Raw genomic sequence first — 19,633 nt, 5'->3', positions numbered from 1 at the left:
TATCAACGCCAAAAATAAAAAGAAAGGGGGATCTGTGGGGAGCAACTGGGAGTAACTCGGACTAGACTAAGTTACTGGAATTAAGACTTATTCTATGCATCTGCTCTCCCACAATATGGCGCTGGGAGAGGAGAAAATAGCTTCTACGCAGCTGCCTCTTGCCAACTTGAGTGATGACCTCCAGGAGCTGATCCTGCTCCTGATTGGAGGAGAGCAGCGTACTCGGAGTGTGGGCAACCGAGTTGGGATTGGCGGAAGAGGACTATAAAGGAGGAGAGAGACAACATGCACGAGGAACATCTAAGGGGAACATCTATCTGAAGGAACACCTGTGCAGCCCCCGAGAGAGCCAGCCGGCGGTGTGCCGCTCCCCTGCGGAAGTGGGGAAAGTGGCCAGGGGGAACCGCCCTTCCACGGAGGGGGAGCGACAGCTGCCCCTCTTCATGGAGGAACGACACAGGACCCTGCGCTGTTCTTTCGTCTGCTCGGCCCTCCCCGGGTTTGCTGCTGGTTCTTCCCGGGTTGGCTACTGTCCCTTCCACCTCCGTGGAAGGGCGGTTCCCCCTGGCCACATTCCCCACTTCCGCAGGGGAGCGGCACACCGCCGGCCGGCTCTCTGGGGGCTGCACAGGTGTTCCCCTTAGATATTCCCCTTAGATGTTCCTGGTGCATGCCGTCTCTCTCCTCCTTTATAGTCCTCCTCTGCCAATCCCAACTCGGCTGCCCACACGCCGAGTACGCTGCTCTCCTCCAATCAGGAGCAAGTCCTACAGTTTATTGGTTGAACTGGAGGCAGCTGTGTAAAAGCTGTTTTCTTCTCTCCCAGCGCCATATTGTGGGAGAGCAGATGCATAGAATAAGTCTTAATTCTAGTAACTCAGTCCAGTCCGGGTTGCTCCCCACAGATCCCCCTTTCTTTTTATTTTTGGCGTTGATACGCGCCTGTCTTCGGTGCTCCGTGGCACACACTCTGTTCTGCTTGCTAGAGTTGCCACAGGTTCTTACAAGTCCTATCAGTCAGACAAACCGAATCCGGGTCCTCTCTTCGCCATGTTGTGAGGAGGTTTTTAGGCGCTGATGCGTGCCTGTGTTTGGTGACCTGCGGCTCATACTCTGGTCGAGCCGCCTGCTGGTGCTTACCGCCTTAATCAGGCAGACCGAATCCAAGCCTTCTCATTGCCATGTTGTGGGGTGACTTATTGGTGTTGATAACGTGCCTATCTTCGGTGACCTGCGGCGCATAAGCTGCTAGCCGCCCGCAGGTGCTCATCGCCTCACTAATCGGGCAGACCGAATCCAAGCCTTCCTATTGCAGTATTGTGGGGAGGCCTTACTGATGTTAATTCGTGCCTGTCTTCGGTGACCTGTGGCACATAAGCTGCTAGCTGCCCGCAGGTGCTCACCGCCTCCCTAATCAGGCAGACTGAATCCAAGCTTTCTCATTGCCATGTTGAGGGGAGGCCTTTCTATTTCTCTATTTCTCTATCTCCGGGCATTCCTATTTCTCCCATTTTACTTCTATCTTCCAGCATTCCTATTTCTCTCATTTTACTTCTAAACTTCTGTTTCTCTTATCCCCGCGGCTTCCCGGCGCCCCGAGGCTGCTTCTTGGCGGCTTTCCGGCTCTGAGCCGCTTCAGCCCGCGCCTCTCTCATCTGCGCGGCTTCGCTTTAGCCCAGCGTTCCCTATCTACTTGAGCCCCGCACGCTCTGTCTGCGCGCGGCAGCCTCCGCGAGTCACACAGCGTAGCTCACGTCTCCACCACTAGCATTCAATCCAAGTTCCCCGGGCTAGCCTAGCGAATTCAACCCAGCTCACGTCTCCGCCCCACGATTTGGCTTCCCGTCCTTTGCTCCCCGGGCTAATCAGACGGATCCCAATCTGGCTTACGTTTCCGCTTCTGGTTTCAACTTTTCGCCCCCCATTCCCGGGCTAACTTGAGAATCCCAAAGTGGCTTTCGTCTCCGCCTCGGCCTGCCCCCCGCAGCTTCAATTTCCCTAACATTTTTCTCTACCCGGAATGTTTCCCCAAGCTTTCCTCCAACAATACTCCTCCCTCATTTCTCCTGGCCTCTCCCCACAGTCCGCATCCGAGTCTGCTTGTTCTAGCTTTCACTTTCGCTTTCGACCTTAGAGATTTCTCCCAGCTTCCCCCCGTAGTCCGTATCTGAGTCTATGCCTAGGCTTTCAATAGCTTCTTCCGGCACCTTTTTCGTCCGGCTTTTCCCTAGGCTGTTTGCTAGTCTCTCTCTCCGGTATTTTCCACTTCTTCCCGTTTCTTCCCTCCTAAGTTTCCTATCCGTCCTAGGTTTCCTATCCGAGTCACGGCACCATTATGTCGCTCCCCCTCTTCATGGAGGAACGACACCAAGCCCTGCCTAGGCTTCATATCCGAGTCACGGCACCATTATGTCGCTCCCCCTCTTCATGGAGGAATGACACCAAGCCCTGCCTAGGCTTCATATCCGAGTCACGGCACCATTATGTCGCTCCCCGTCTTCGTGGAGGAACGACACAGGACCCTGCGCTGTTCTTTCGTCTGCTCGGCCCTCCCCGGGTTTGCTGCTGGTTCTTCCCGGGTTGGCTACTATCCCTTCCACCTCCGTGGAAGGGCAGTTCCCCCTGGCCACATTCCCCACTTCCGCAGGGGAGCGGCACACCGCCGGCCGGCTCTCTGGGGGCTGCACAGGTGTTCCCCTTAGATGTTCCCCTTAGATGTTCCTGGTGCATGCCGTCTCTCTCCTCCTTTATAGTCCTCCTCTGCCAATCCCAACTCGGCTGCCCACACGCCGAGTACGCTGCTCTCCTCCAATCAGGAGCAAGTCCTACAATTTATTGGTTGAACTGGAGGCAGCTGTGTAAAAGCTGTTTTCTTCTCTCCCAGAGCCATATTGTGGGAGAGCAGATGCATAGAATAAGTCTTAATTCCAGTAACTCAGTCCAGTCCGGGTTGCTCCCCACAGGCAGCAACACAGAGCTCTTGGTGACCAGGTGTAGTACTTTGAAAGGAATTTTCTTTTCTTTTTTTTTTTTCTGAGCAGTAAGTCCCAAGTGTGGGCTTAAAATATTCAGCAAACCTTGTTGTAAACAGAAAGGCTGTCATCCAAGCCTTGTTCCATTTATGGAGCATATGAAGAGTAGATTTGGTATAATTCCCAAGGGCCCTAGGCTCTACAGAGTAGGAAATGAGCACTAACTTCAAGTACAAATCACCAACTGCCTTACTGCCTAACAAGAGTTAGCCTGTCTTTTGCAGCATTGAAGCCAGGCATTGTCTTCTCCTCCCCAGTTTTGAATATCCTAGGTGGCATCTTCCTCCAACAGAAGGTTGTGTTATCTACATGGAAAACTGTCATTTAGTGCAGTGGCTGTCATCAGTGTCTTACCTCTTGTGCAAAACTTCTACATCTACTGTACACGTTGATGTTATGGATATGGCTTCTTTCCTTATACCTCATGAACTATCTCTGCTAGCTTCAGGCTTTTCTTCTGCTACTTCTTCACCTCTAGCAGCCTTCATAGAATTGAAGAGAGTTAGGGCTTTCCTCTAGAGCAGGCTTTGGCTTAAGGGAGTGTTGTGGCGAGTTTGCTATTCTAGCCACATCACTACAACTTTCTCCGTATCAGTAATAAGGCTCTTTTGCTTTCTATCCATTCTGTGGTCAAGGGAATAGTGCTTTTCCTTTCCTCCAAGAACTTTTTCTTTGTACTGAGAACTTGATTGTTTAGCACAAGAGGCTTAGCTTTTCCTTACTAAGTTAATCATTTCTGGCTTTTGACTTAGAGTGAGAAGCAACTCTTCATTTCCCTTGAATATTCAGAGGCCATTATTGGGTGATAAATGGGCCTAATTTTAATATTGTGGTGTCTCAGGGATTGGAGAGGCTGGAGGAGGAGATAAATAAGGAACAGCTGGTGGGTGGAGCATGTCAGAAGACCAACATTTATATATAAAGTTCTGTGTTATATCAGTGTGGTTCAGAGTGCACCTAAACAATCATAATAATAACATCAAAGACTACTGATCACAGGTCACCATGACAGGCATAATAATAAAGCAAAAGTTTGAATGAAATATTATGGGAATTACCAAAATGTTATGGAAACCTAAAGTGACCACATACTGTTGAAAAATAACATTGATATGACAAACCAACACTTTAAAAAAACCACAGAATTTGTGAAGGGCAGTAATGCAAAATGCAATAAACAAGGTATGCCCATAACAAAAAGTCAGCCATTCCCCGATCCATGCATTTGCACTCCGAGGTGATCATTTCCAATTTGTTTAGCTTCAGTTCTTAGTTTCATCTTACTAAAACTTTCTTTTCTTTTCTTTTCTTTTTTGACAGGCAGAGTGGACAGTGAGAGAGAGAGACAGAGAGAAAGGTCTTCCTTTGCCGTTGGTTCACCCTCCAATGGCCGCCGCAGCCGGCGCACCATGCTGATCCAATGGCAGGAGCCAGGTGCTTCTCCTGGTCTCCCATGGGGTGCAGGGCCCAAGTACTTGGGCCATCCTCCACTGCACTCCCAGGCCACAACAGAGAGCTGGCCTGGAAGAGGGGCAATCAGGACAGAATCCGGCGCCCCGACCAGGGCTAGAACCCGGTGTGCCGCCGCCGCAAGGCGGAGGATTAGCCTAGTGAGCCGTGGCGCCGGCTTCATCTTTCTAAAACTTTCTGATATCAAATTGTTCCCATTCCAGATAGCATCCAGACACTTTCTGCTAGACAATTATGATTTACTGATTTTGTTCCGTGTACATGCACATAGCCTTCCCTCACTCTCTGGTCTTCCCTGAAGGGTAAAATTCACATCATTATGATTCAAACTATATAGTTTACAATTTTTGTACATGTTTCCATTTTCTTGAACACAATGTTTTTTTTTCTAGAGTTAATGATTGATGTTGTTTGACTGTTTGCACATACCCACTGCTGCTATATTACCCCCACTTCCAATCTCTGATAGGGAGGATTTGCTTTGGAGAACTCCCTTCTGGGCATCTCAGTCTTTCAGTGCTGATAGCTCTGCAGATGCACTGCACACCTGTCAAAATGTAACTTCCTTCACAACCTGCTGTAAAACGCCCGGCTGCTTCCCTGTGTTAGGTCTTTTCTTTCTTGGACCCCAGGTCTTCCTCTTTGACTTAGTCTTCATTTCATTAAATTTAAATGCCTTCTTAACTTTTTCAAGATGCTTCTTGAGAAAACATATGTGGGAAATAAAGTCATGAAATCTTTCATTAGTGAAAACTGTCCTTATCCTAATAGTTGATTTCTAGCTTGACTTGAGTATGAAATTCTAGTCTGAACACTCTTTGTATTCAGCTATATCCAGTAGTTTGATGGCATTGCATCACCAAACTCTAGGTCCCAGAATAGCTGAGAAGTTTGATTCTATTTCCTCATTCTTTGTAGGCAACCTATGTTTTCATTTTAGAAACTCTTGCTCTCTAACTATGAAAAACTTAAATAATTTCCTGGAGGGGGCCAGTGCTTGGGCACAATAGGTTAAGCCACCACTTGTGACACGGCATCCCATGTCAGAGTGCTGCTTCCTGTCCTTGCTGCTCTTCTTCTGATCCAGCTTCCTACTAGGAAAGTAGAAGTGATGGCCAAGCACTTGGGCCCCTGCCACCCATAATGGAGACCTGGATGGAGCTGTGAGAACTGAGCTTTGACCAGGACAAGACCAGGCTACTTTGGGCATTTGGGGAGTGAACCAGTGCATGGAAGTTTTTTTCTCTCTTTCTCTCTCTCTTTCTCAACACCCCCCCCTCCCCCATCTCTCCTCCATGTTTGTAATTTGAAATAAATCTTAAGAAAATAATTTCCTTGGTAATTTTCATCTCTTAATTCCCTCTTTACTGATGTGTATCCTCAAACATGTGACTTGCATCATTACTACTGCAAGAAAAGAGAACTGGAAGGATTCTCAGGGACTTCATTTGGCATTGGTGAAGAAGTGACTCACATTACATATATTCAGAGTTAATTGGCCATAAAAGCAATCACATGACACTGTTTAACTGAAAAAAGATTGTGAGGGAGACTAGATCTGAATACTGGGAAGCAATGTTGACTACACATTTATATATCAGGCATTACACTATTGAACATAATCTATGTTCATGAGATCTTTTGTAAAAAAGATTTTTATTTATTTATTTGAAAGGCATGGAGAGAGAGAGAGAGAGAGAGAGAGAGAGAGAGAGAGAGAGAATCATCCTTTGCTGATTCACTCCCCAAATGGCCTCGATGGCCAGAGCTGGGCCAGGCTGAAGCCAGGAGCCTGGAACTTCTACTGGGTCTCGCACATGGGTAACAGAGGCCCAAGAACTTGGATTGCCTTCCACTGCTTTCCCAAGCACATTAGCATGGAACTGGACTGGAAGAAGAGCAGCCAGGACTTGAACCCTTGCTCTGATGTGGGATGCTGAGGTTGCAAGTGGCTTAACCTGCTGAACCACAGTGATGGCCCTTCATGAAATCTTTTGAGACAGCTACTTTTTATATTATCTTTTTTATAGTTGAGGAAACACGCAGAGGATTTAAGCAACTTACTCAAAGTCAACAGAGAGTGAGGAGCAAAGTCATGGTTGAAGTCATGTAGCCTTACTCCAGAGCCTTTGGATTAAATCACTGGGTCATTTTGTCTCAATTTCATTAATTTACAAGCTTATTGGGGAAATTCTTTTCTTATACTCTTTGCATTGTGTGATTATTTTGCTTAAAAGATTCTACATACTTTTATAAACATTAAAAAATTATTTCCATGTGAAAAATTAATGGATGGAAATTTGGCTCAGGTACTTAATGAATTGGTTCAGGGACTAGGGACATAGTAACCATTACAGAAACCCCAGAGAAGTGAAAACTGAATTCATTGGATCATAGTGGATGTAGAGTTCCTCTGCAAGGTATCATAGGGAAAACGTGACTCTGCCAATCTGATGTATGGAACTTTTATGATGGGAAACCAAGCAAGAAGTCTCTTTAGGACAACATGTACATGTTGCCATTTTTTTTAAAAACTTTTTTACAGGCAGAGTGGACAGTGAGAGAGAGAGACAGAGAGAAAGGTCTTCCTTTTGCTGTTGGTTCACCCTCCAATGCCGCCGCGGCTGTACCGCTCTGATCCGATGGCAGGAGCCAGGTACTTATCCTGGTCTCCCATGGGGTGCAGAGCCCAAGCACTTGGGCCATCCTCCACTGCACTCCCAGGCCACAGCAGAGAGCTGGCCTGGAAGAGGAGCCACCGGGACAGAATCCGGTGCCCTGACTGGGACTAGAACCCGGTGTGCCGATGCCGCAAGGCGGAGGATTAGCCTAGTAAGCCACGGCACCGGCTACCATTTTAGGGGACACCAAAGGGCCAGCTCACTTCTTGACGTCATTGAGATAAAAAGGACTTGGAGGCCTAAATACAAGTTTTGAAGTTTTTACTTATTTGTTCTTACACATTTTGTATGGTTTTCAAAGTTCAATTCAAATTAAAACTCAGTTCCACTTAAATTCAAGACTTCAGTTACTGATGAAATTTCCTAACTTTCCTATCACTTAGGAAATTATTTCTCATTGAATTTCTGAGTCTGTTAGTCTCTACTTCCTGTCACCTTGGCCCTTAGTGATGTCTTATATTCTTACTAAATCATAGTCACAGGAAGGGAATGTTAGCAATGAAAGAGAATGTCATTGGCCCCTCTTCATTTTAAGGATGGTACAGTTGAAATGTAAAGTACAGGAAAAGGCTTTGTTCAAAATCCCATATCATATCAGTAGTTTACCCAGAACTAGAATTTGGGGTTTCTTTTTTGTAGGTTAAAGTTCTCTCTCCTATATTATTTAATGAATGTAATTTTTTTCCTCCAAAATTTATCTTCTTAGACAGTTCAATCTTTTAGTTCTTTGTAAAAAAAAAAAACTCATATGGAGCTATAACTAAGAAATAGCAACAAGTAAACCTTTGTCCCAAGAGGGAACACAAATAATGAAATATTGACAAGGTAGTATTATCCCAGATTTCAGTGTTAAGAAGTATTCAGAAGCTTTATCTAGAAAGAATGTCATGACTGATCAACTGCTGTTGGTATAGAATGAGGAAATGCAATACATATGTCAGATATGTGTTTTTTCCTCTTACCAATAATCAGTCCTCTTAACTATATGAACCCCCTGGCAAGTATATATATATGGGTGAAGAGAAAGAGGATATAGGCACCTATCCAGTACCTGGAGAAGGAGACTTGACCTTAGCTCCCAGTGTAGTGACAATACTCTCCAGCTAGACTGCCTTATTGCTAATGCCTTTGCAACTCCTAAATTTATGAGCATGTAGTGGGTGCTTAATAAAGATATATTAATTAATTGAAATTAGAATATAAATAGACACTTTCACAACAGAATTTTCTATCTCTGTTTGCTAATCCTATGTCAATCATTTACTTGGCACTTAGTAGGCACCATTCAGTTCCTTGTAGAATGTATGCGGCCTTCAAGGCAGAGCCGTGAAACTCTATATTATCAATGCATAAATCTATCTATAATAAAATTGAGACTATTATAAACTGATGATTTAACTGCATAAGTATAATGCCTTCCATATTCTTTGAATCATCCTTCACCTCTCAAAATTGCCAAATGAAAAAGGGGGATTCAGAAAACTCTTATGAGTCAAATTACAGGGAAAATCTGACTCCGCATGGACTTCCATTCCGTCTGTCATGTCTCTTCCGCAGATTCGGCTCACAGTGATGTCAGGAGTTCCAGGAGTCAAAGTAGCGTGGGAGCACGGATCCAACGTTGACTCATCATGAGAGGAAGAAATCTACACCAAGGCTTGGATGAGATAATTAGGTTGTGAGTGCTAGGATGTGACTGCTGATCTCAGAGGAAAAGGGCCACCTAGGTGTTAAGTTTGGTCTTACTGACTGTGTGCCCTGCCAAGGTGAGGATAGCACGAGATCTGATTGAAATCTTGCTGACACAACATGCATAACCATAGCCAGTTTTCAGAAAGAAAGTCTAGCTACAAAGAAAAAAGAAAGTTTTCAGTCCCTTTATTTTAGTCATTGGTCACACCTTGGCTCCTGGTGGCTTTTCAAGACTTTTAAAGAATATCTTGGTGGTGAGTTCTTCTGCAGTCCCACTATTGGCTGAACCAACAAAGTGTGAAACCTCTAGTTTGCATGTGCAACACATGGTGTTTTACAGGCAAAAAAGACAAAGAAATTTCTTTGCTTGCAAAGTTGACAGGAAAAGATCAGAAGAAGATATTGTAGTAACACCATTCTGAACTAAAGAATCATATGAAAATCCAATAGATGATTCACTTCCAGCCTAGGATGCAAAATTAAGTACACAATTTGCATGGAGTAGATAAAAATGAAGATGTGGGTCCATTATTAAAATATTATTAGGAATTTCAAGGGGTGACGGCATGTGGGTTGTTCCAAATTCAGGATCCTGGCAATTCACATAGATGTGTGCTCATGGAGTTGAATTTACTAACAGGTCTAGCCAAGAATTTCTTTTTCTTTTTTTTTTTTTTTTGACAGGCAGAGTGGACAGTGAGAGAGAGAGACAGAGAGAAAGGTCTTCCTTTGCCGTTGGTTCACGCTCCAATGGCTGCTGTGGCCAGCACGCTGCGGCAGGCGCACTGCACTGATCCGATGGCAGGAGCCAGGTGCTTCTCCTGGTCTCCCATGGGGTGCAGGGCCCAAGTACTTGGGCCATCCTCCACTGCACTCCCAGGCCACAACAGAGAGCTGGCCTGGAAGGGGGGCAACCAGGACAGAATCTGGCGCCCCGACCGGGACTAGAACTGCAAGGCAGAGGATTAGCCTAGTGAGCCGCGGCGCTGGCCACCAAGAATTTCAAAACCTTTATTTTCAGTCTTACTTTTTTTAAAGAAATTAAAGTGTGAATGTTAATCACACAAATTCTACAGAAAAACTCCATAAGCCAAAGCCTGATGGAGTTTAATATTTGAATTCACATTTCTTCTTCTTTTTTAAAGACTTATTTATTTATTCGAAAGGTAGAGTTAGAGCGAGTGGTGGGGGGTGGGAGAGAGAGAGAGAAAGAGAATATCTTCCATCTGCTGGTTCACTCCCCAAGTGGCAGCAACAGCTGGGGCTGGATCAGGCCGAAGCCAGGTGCCTGGAACTCCATCAAGGTCCCCTATGCAGGTGTCAGGGGCCCAAGCACTTGGCTATGCTCCAGTACTTTCCTGGGTGCACCAGCAGGGAGCTGTGTTGGAAGTGGAGTGGTAGAGACTCAAATCAGAGCGCATATGGGGTGTCAGTGTCACAAGAGGCAGCCCCATCCACTGCATCACAATGCCAGATCTCTTGAATTCATATTTCTAATATAGTTACAGGCATATACAGTAAGTTTAGTTGCTATTGATCACTTGGGAATGGGTTGATTAAAGTAAATATCTTGTTTTAGACTCAGATATGTATTACACAGTTGACTGAAATTAAGCACAGGACTGTTTTTCTGAGTCTTTACAAATATGAAAAGTAAGGGTACAGACCATAGATAATCCTTAAAATTTCATAATTCTGTCCTGGGTCACGCTATTAGAAGTTATTAGAGCTTGTATTTTAGTCATTAGATGCAATTTAAAAATTTTGGTCATATCATAAACACATTTTAAGATATATCTGTAATTTTGCAGTGATTATCAAGTTACAAATGTCCAAGTAGCATATAATCTCCTATTATGACTCCCACTATTTTAAATTCTTCTGTTCCTACACTATATTCCAGTGGATAAATCAAGGAATGCATAGAACTAACTTTTACTCTTTTTCAGATAGTTGAAATATTTCTTTCAGTGACTCAAAATTTGGCCATTGGTTTCCTGGAAGTTATTGATTACCTCTGTTGTGCCTCGAGGCTTTGATAAGCCTTTGACACCTGTCCCTGTGTCACCCTGTGAGCATAGTCTCTGTATATTTCCTTGAAGACAGTTAAAGTAGAGCTTAGTGTGCAGAAATGGGATTTCCACACTTTCCACTGGCTTTCAAGAGGCTTTTGTTGGTGGAGACCAGCGCTGTGGCATAGTACTTTAAGCCGCTGCCTGCAGTGCCACCATCCCATATTGGCACCAGATTGAGTCCCGGATGTTCCACTTCTGATCCAGCTCTCTGCTAATGGCCTGGGAAAGCAATGGAAGATGGCTCAAGTGCTTGGGCCCCTGCATCCACATGGGAGACCTGGAAGAAGCTCCTGGCTTCAGATCAGCCCAGCTCTGGCTGTTATGGCCATTTGGGGAGTGATTCAGTAAATGGAAGACCTCTCTCCCTCTCTGTAACTCAGCTTCTCTAATCAATCAATCAATCTTTTTTTTTTTTTTTTAAAAAAAGAGGCTTCTGTCTCACAGATATGTTCTGAAGTTACTTATTCTTTGGGAAGATAATTTCTTGAAGATCTTTCTGGCTCTTTTCTTTCCACATAAAATAATACATGGCAATGGCCCAGTCAGCATGCACTGGTTAAAGAGACACAGCACCATGTTTCCAACATTAGTCTTAAATATTACTTAATTAAAAGCTAGTTTCCCACAGGTGAGGCCTGATAGCACTAAGATCAGAACAGGAGAATAAGAAACATAAAAATAGATCCTTAGGCAAGCTTTAAATCTACATTTGGGGCCGGCGCTGCGGCATAGTGGGTAAAGCCAGCACCTGCAGTGCCGCATCCCATATGGGCACCAGTTCGAGTCCCGGCTGCTCCACTTCCAATCCACCTTTCCACTATGGTCTGGGAAAGCATTAGAAGATGGCCTAAGTTCTTTGGCCCCTGCATCCACGTGGGAGACCCAGAAGAAGCTGGCTGCTGGCTTCTGGCTCCAGCCATTGCGGCCAATTGAGGAGTGAACCCGTGGATGGAAGACTGACTTCTCTCTCTCTGCCTCTCCTTCTCTCTCTGTGTAACTCTGACTTTCAAATAAATAAATAGGGGCAGGGCCGTGGTGCAGCTCTGCCTGTAGTGCTGGCATCCCACATGGGCACCAGTTCTAGTCCTGGCTGCTCCTCTTCCAATCCAGCTCTCTGCTGATGGCCTGGGAAAGCAGTGGAGGATGGCCCAAGTGCTTGGGCCGCTGCACCTGTGTGGGAGACCTGGAGGAAGCTCCTGGCTCCTGGCTTCAGATTGGTGCAGCTCTGGCCGTTGCAGACGTTTGGGGAGTGAACCAGTGGGTGGAAGACCTTTCTCTCTGTCTCTCCCTCCCACTGTCTGTAACTCTACCTGTCAAATAAATAAAATAAGAAAATAAAACAAATCAATAAAAGATTTGTCCAAGCACATCTGCATGAAACAATGCCGTAGGGAAGAAAAGTATGTCATTAAACCATGGAACAGTTTCTGATTTTAAGGAACTCAGTCAAATATGGAAGAAGACATATGAGTGACTAATATGAGATTGATGATTAGGACTCTAAGAATAAACTATGCACCAAGAATTAGATCAATAAAGAGGATTTGAGACTAATTTTCAGTCAGATAGTTTTGGGGGAATTTGTGGAGAAGATGATTTTTAGTCTGGACTGGGGTGAATGAGGACCACTCCAAGGGGCAAGGATGGGAGGAAAAGGAACTCAAGACCAAAGAAACAGCAGCAACAAGGATGTGTGTGTGTGCGTGTGTGTGTGTTTTGGAATACTAGTCATCTAGCATTCCTGAATAACAGATAACTTAATAATTATTGAGTGATTGAAGTACGGCAAAAAAATCCTTAGCACTTTACATGGATCATTTGATTTGATCTTCAAATGAAGCCTACAAGGAGATGCTATTATTAAGCTCATTTTAGAGATGAGGGAACTGAGTCCTAGACGAGGTAAGAGTCTTCCTCAAGGTCACACACTGATAATAGTGGAGCTAGGATTCAAGTGCACCTGTAGCCATAATATAGCTTTATGTACACAGTGCAAGTAAAGACATAAAGTGTGTTGGAACCACAGTGTAGATGATCTTTGGTGCCATGCTGAAACATTGTACTTCATAAATAAACTAACAAAGAAAGACGAAGAACTCTATTTTTTTGTATTCTAAAGAAAAATAATTAGAAAGTTGAAAAGAGTCTATTATTAGTGATTATTTGGACCAACTGGTCACCTGGAGCTGTATTGTTCAACACAATAAACTAGTGACAAATGGTTATGGAATATCTGAAATATGGGTTGTCTGAATTGTGATATGCTATAGGTTCAAAGTGTACACCAGATTTCAAGTGTGTAGTATGACAAAAGTTATGCTAAAACATCTTATAAGTAATGTGCATGGATACATATTGAAATATTTTGGATATATGTATATATGTAGTTTAATATTTTTAAAAATTATTTTTGTGTTTCTTTTTACTTTTATTAATGGAACTAGCAAAAATTTAATTTCACTTATGTATATTGCATTAGCTTTCTGTTGGGAAGAGAACAATTTGTGGTATTTTACTAACCAACTCTGATGAAGGACTTCCTTGCCACACAGCTCTTTTAACCACATTCTTTCCTTGCTTTCTGGTCATTTGCAAGAAAATTTTTAAAATGCTCCCCCTTTGTAAAGGTTTGAGAGGCCCTAGAATTTCCTTTTTCACTTCTTCCCAACCACAAACAAATGATCAATGTGCTCTGTGGATGAGGAATCAACATTTCACAAGGGCAAAGTGGGGAATGTGAAAAAATTTCCAGCCGGTGAATGGTGTGAAGTAAAAGTGCTTTCCAAGGATCCCACAAGAATGGCACAGGTGGGCATAATGGGTCTGGCTCATCGTCAAAGAACCCAAGAAGTTGAAAGGAAACTCTAACTACAACACCAAAATGCCACAAAACCATAGTTATTAATACAAACTAACTAGCAATCCTGCCTATCTGTCACCATCTCATCTTAAAAAACTTGTGAAAATACGTAATCCTGATGAGACTTCAATCAGGTATAAATACCAGCAGCAAAGGGAGATGCGGTACATTGTTCTGATCGCCTGCTGATCAGCTATTAGGAAAGAGAGACCAGCTGAGTGCTTTGGGCCTGAACAACTTCGTACACTGACTCTCGTTTCAACTTCTTCAGCCTCACTCTCTCCGAAGCAATGAGTTATACAAGTTACATCTTGGCTTTTCAGCTCTGCCTCATCTTGGGTTCTTACGGCTGTTACTGCCAGGACACACTAACCAGAGAAACAGAACACCTAAAGGCATATTTGGTAAGTTTGACCTTTTAATAATACTTGCATGTGGTTGAAAATGACTGAATGTTAACTTGCAGTTGGATATGATAGGCTGTCATCACTACTTCACAGTCATTTTGAGAAGACTTGGTGTTATTTTACTAATTGTTGGTTGGATATATTTCCTAACTAAATACTCTAGACACTACTTTGATTCTCTGCTCAGTGTGCTCTACTTACAGAGCATACATGACTCTTCCAAAAAATGAGCATAAAATGGGTCTAAAGCATAATGATATTGATAATTTTGTGGTGAGAATCCATTCAGTTGGGTTAAACCAAGTAATATTCACATTGACAAAATGATTGGCTTTTAGGTTCTGGTTTCTCAGCCTACTATGAAGATGGCAGTAAAAATGTTGTGGTTAGCGTTTAAAATGATAAAAGAAACACAATTTATAAATTGATGTAAAAGAGAGGGAAGTCTTTAAAATGAAAGTCATTTATAGGTGTTTTCAATGAAAAAGTAACTCAAAATTCTACTGCTATATTTATTTTATTGGGGAGGTACACCTGAACGCAGCCACTTACTGAGATTTTGTAGGCATTAGAATTCTGGACTGGAGTTAAAAAGTTTTTTGTTTTGTGAAATATTTTTAAAATGTTATTTATGGTTAACAAAAATTGTTTTTGCATTTTAAATATTTTATTATTTGTTGAAAAATTATCTAATATACCTATGACAGTTATAATAATGTTTAAGCATTCACAATCAATTTTATTCTTATAATATAAATCAAATCACACATACATGTATTTGAAACTATCTTAAAGCTGATTATCAAGCAACACATTATAGAAGGGGACAGGTAGATGATACACAGATCTGTACCATAAGGGGGCAGTATTCTATAGGAGAATGGTCTTGCTGATTATCTATCTATCTATCTATCTATCAATCATCTATATCTATCTATCTATCTATCTATCTACCTACCTACCTACCTATCATCTATCTATCTTTAACAAAGCTTTAAAACCTTCTCTTTAACTTACTGTAGTTATTTTTGAGACTATATGTTACATTGCAATTTGACATTATGCTAGTTAATAAGAAAGCTAAGAGAATTAATAGTCTTTGACTAAATCTAACCAAAACTTCTGGGAAAAGTTATTGTTGGAACTCAACAGAAGGGTTGAAAAGGAAATAAAATATTGTCAGCATCTGAGTTCCATGAAATTTGAAGTACATTTTAGGGCAATTTATGGACTATTTGTGAATCAAGTTTCCTTCTATTTTCAGAAAGCAAATACATCAGATGTGGCAAATGGTGGACCCCTTTTCTTGAATATTTTGAGGAATTGGAAAGAGGTAAATTATATATTCCCATCTGGCTCATTTTCCTGTTGCTTATCTTCTGAATGGATAATTCCATCATTCTCTCTTGCTGTTCTTTCTCCCAAGGAGAGTGACAACAAAATAATTCAGAGCCAAATTGTCTCCTTCTACTTCAAACTCTTTGACAACTTAAAAGACCATGAGGTCATCAAGAAGAGTATGGAATCCATCAAAGAAGACATATTTGTGAAGTTCTTCAATAGCAACCTCACTAAGATGGATGACTTCCAAAATCTGACTCGAATTTCGGTGAGGGGATTTTAATTCTCTCTTTGGTTTCATTATAGAGGCTCTTGTGCAGCATTTAATTCTCAGAAAGTAGAAATTAGCTATTTAAGAGTTGCTAAAGTTGTAAATTAGCCCATACATGAAACTCTTCCTTACTAATTCTGTTATTGCCTTGGGTGATATTGCAAAATCAGTATGGGAATCATTTAAGTATGTAATTTGGCAACACTAGTGCTAGCATTAAAATGATTATGTGAAGACAGTTAGGTGCACAAGTCCAGTGGAGTGGTAGGTGGGGGGAATACTGAGAAACAATTCTCTCCTTGCCCCTAGTTTGAGTGATGGAAATTTGGATGGGAGGCCACATGTCTTAGTGGAAAGAGCAGTGGAGGAGGTGAGAAGGTTTGTGTTCTACTCCCAATTCAGCAAACTGTGACCCGAGATGAATCACAAGCCTGTCTGGGACTTGGTTTTCTTATCTTAAAAGGAGCCTGTTGGGTTCACTACCCAATTCTCTGGTCTCATTTCCTCTACAACTCTACAATGTCATGGGTAGAAGATGAGAATGAGAAAAGGAAGCAGCAGTTTTTGAGAAAGCACCAGGAGCATTCCACTGCCAATCTCTGGCCAACCTCTCAGCCCATGCAACCCAATTGGAAGTGACAATGTTCACTGCTTGCTTTTAGGCTAGAAAAGGTAGATAGACAATATACCTTATGAAAGAATTGTCTTATCAGCTTTCAGATACTAGAGTATCTCAGGTAATGAAATCCTCAGGTTCCTCATCTTTATTACATGAAATCATCTCAAGCCTTTGGTAAACTTTTAGAAGCTGAAAGTTACCTTTAAAGCATAAAGACAAATTACATTTTCCCAAATTTTGTCTAAGAGATAAGACCTCCAGTTTCCTTTGGGTGGGTCTGACTTTGACATAAATGGGCTTAAATAAGAGGGGCAGGTTCTTGTTAGGCCTGGTGCTCTTGGAATTTGTGTCCAGCTTTCATTATACTTTGATCTGCCTCTCATTTCTGTCCTGTAAGCCCCCAGGGACTAGAGAGGGGTGGCAGAAGGTCTCCTCTGGTCAGAGGCTACTGGCTGAAAAAGTACTTGTTCCTAGCCTCTTGCAGCTCCTTGCATACTATTCAGTGATAGGTAAATCTCTTGGTGATGCTTTGCTGGAAAGTAAAATTTATGATTTGCAAACTTACAGATGGTGGAAACTTTTCCTCCTGAGCTTTCATTAGGACTGGAAAAGTGAAAAATTTCTTCTTCTATCTTTTCAGAATCTCCAGGTGTCCTGATTCAAGACGGGTGGTCTTGAATGAGGTCTTAACCATTGTCCTCTTTTCTTTAGTTGTTAATATTTTAGGCATGTTATACCTTTTAATGATTAGTCCTGCAGCTTAGAATCCTCCCAGTCATCCTCAAAAATGTGGCAAGGTGGCCACAGGTTTTCCAGCACTAGAAATGAGTTAGTGGCAAAGTCAATGTAACAATAAATGGTTCTCATTTTATTAAGCATGAAATCACCTAAATGACCCTCTTGGTTAGAATGAGGAAATACATAGTTCAGTTTGCTGGAATAGAAGGCAAGGTACAGAAAAAGTTGTTATAATTTGTTTAAATTTTGTCAGAAATTTATTATGGCTAAAAATTATTAGCATTTATTTATAATCCCATTGTGGAATCTGTGGAGATCTTATCTAGGGGAAATTAAAAATTACAGCTTTCCTCTGTCTTGGACTTGGTGTTTTACAAAGTAATTAACCTGTGTTTGTGGTTACCTGGGTAACTGTGAATGTTCAATGGCATAGGTCTTCTTCTCCATGCAACTGGGTTTCTGAGCCATTTATTAGGTCTTCAGGTTAGTTGCTACATTACAAAGTTAAGGATCACTGATTTATATTACTCACTTGGTACATACAGCAATGACTTATTGAAGTACAAAGTAATAGAATTAGTAGGTTGATGACCTAGTGATCATCTAAATAATCTCTTTACCTTTTAAATGAGAAAGCAAATATTCAGAGAAATTAAGTGATTGGTTCAAGGCAGGATTATTGTATACATGGGATTTAAACTTACTTTCCCCAAACTCCATTTCAGGACTCTTTTCACTATATAATTTTGAGAATTCTGTAGCAGTATTTTTAAAGATAGGTAATGAGCATCACCATAGCACAACTAGCACAACTAGTAGCACACTAGCAATTTAAATTTTAGCCTTAACTGCTAAAGAAGTGAATATTTACTATTAAGGTAATATGTTGCTAGCCAAGGATCACCTTTTTTCTTTTTAAAGGGATACTTACTTTTTCACTGACTATGACATTACCAGAAGAATGACTTCTATGCCTGAAATGAACTTTTCTGTTTTCTTTTCCAATAGGTGGATGATCGGCTGGTCCAGCGTAAAGCAGTAAGTGAACTCTCCAATGTGCTGAATTTTCTGTCTCCAAAATCCAACCTAAAGAAGCGAAAAAGGAGTCAGACGCTGTTTCGAGGTCGGCGAGCATCCAAGTACTGATCAACTCACCTGCAATATTTGAATTTTTATCTAAATCTATTTATTAATATTTAACATTATTTATATGGAAATCTACTTTTGATGCATCAATTAAAAAGTATTTATAATGGCAACTTTTATGTAATGAAAATGATTATCTATTTATGTATGTTATTTATAATTCCTGAATCATGTAACTATTTCACTTGACTCTTTTTTTCTCTGACTAATTAGGCAATACTATGTGATTATAAGGCTTTATACCTGGGGCCAAATAGGCAACTATTCTAAGCAAGATCCTATGCACTGTGCATTTATTTCACTTGAATGAATACTTGTGCACAAAATTATACAATCTAGTTGCTGCCTGTACTGTCCAGTTGCTGCCTATTTGAGAACATGTCTGCATTCTGAGCCACTGCTTTAATGGCAGTCAAACAGCACTTGAACATGTCAGGTGATGTGACCTTGTCCTCTGATAAAAACAGCATCTCAGGAGATTTCATGCCTGGTACTTCTGAATATTGTTGACAACTGTGACTGCCCCTGAATGGAAAGTAATTCACTTGTTCAGTTTATCAATGTCTAATATATATGAATAAAGTATAATTTTACAACTATTTATGTGATGCCAGACTTTTTTTTACTGAGTGAGGACTTGTATGAAGTACATACCAATGAATTGGTAGGAATAAAGTCATTTTTAGCTGTGGAAATCTTAGAGTTGCATTAAATGTGGTGATTCTCTCCGCTGGCAATTTGGTGGCTTTCATTGCTCCACTTGGCAGCTGTTAGATTCAGTCTTCTCAAAATATAGATTTAATTATGTCACCATTCAATTTAGAGCTTTTGCTATGTAAAGTAGTCCAAAGTGCTTAGCTTGGCACACAACGATTTATTTTTGCTATCTCCTCCAGTTCCCCACTCACTTCCCCATCTCATTGTCCTCTTATCCCAACTCTCCCCCCACAATCCATCTTGGGCAAACACCACTGAGTATGGATGAAATAGTGAGTATGAACTCTAGACAGAAAGAGGACTGGATTGGAATCTAGCTTATGCGGTTGGAAGCAGTATGACTTTTAATGAATTTTTATATTACCTAAGCTTCTAAACTTCAATCTTTTTCTGAAAAATAGGAGTAATTGGGTTTTCTTGATACTATTGTGGTGACAGTTCATTTGTTTAGTCAACAGCATTTATTTGGACAACTGCTATGTGCTTAGATCAATGAAACAGACAAATATCTTTGCCCTTGGAGAATTTTAAATTGTACAAAGGGGAAATAGACAATAAACAAAATGCATAATATTAAGTAAATT

At 41.7% G+C, this 19,633-nt stretch overlaps 1 protein-coding gene across 1 annotated transcript; it reads left to right on the top strand.

Annotated features, from left to right (window-relative positions):
- The first annotated feature begins 13,975 nt into the window (after positions 1-13,975).
- Positions 13,976-18,929, top strand: IFNG (interferon gamma). The gene is made up of 4 exons (XM_089309052.1): positions 13,976-14,214; positions 15,482-15,550; positions 15,644-15,826; positions 18,195-18,929. Exons 1-4 carry the CDS (start codon positions 14,101-14,103, stop codon positions 18,330-18,332), a joined length of 504 nt encoding a protein of 167 aa, XP_089165178.1. The 5' UTR covers positions 13,976-14,100; the 3' UTR covers positions 18,333-18,929.
- Positions 18,930-19,633: the final 704 nt, after the last annotated feature.

This window comes from Oryctolagus cuniculus, chromosome 11 (assembly GCF_051225735.1).
Source record: "Oryctolagus cuniculus isolate XC-2025 breed Fujian yellow rabbit chromosome 11, ASM5122573v1, whole genome shotgun sequence".
In the NCBI taxonomy this organism is placed as follows: Eukaryota; Metazoa; Chordata; class Mammalia; order Lagomorpha; family Leporidae; genus Oryctolagus; species Oryctolagus cuniculus.
Note: the sequence above shows the minus strand (reverse complement) of the source record. Positions and strands in the feature narration are given on the sequence as shown.

Bases quoted from the DNA above. Each gene is read 5' to 3' on its own strand.
- IFNG (XM_089309052.1), top strand. From the start codon at position 14,101: ATGAGTTATACAAGTTACATCTTGGCTTTTCAGCTCTGCCTCATCTTG. The intron at 14,215-15,481 runs GTAAGTTTGACC...TTCTATTTTCAG, and splicing joins AACACCTAAAGGCATATTTG to AAAGCAAATACATCAGATGT. The intron at 15,551-15,643 runs GTAAATTATATA...CTTTCTCCCAAG, and splicing joins TTTTGAGGAATTGGAAAGAG to GAGAGTGACAACAAAATAAT.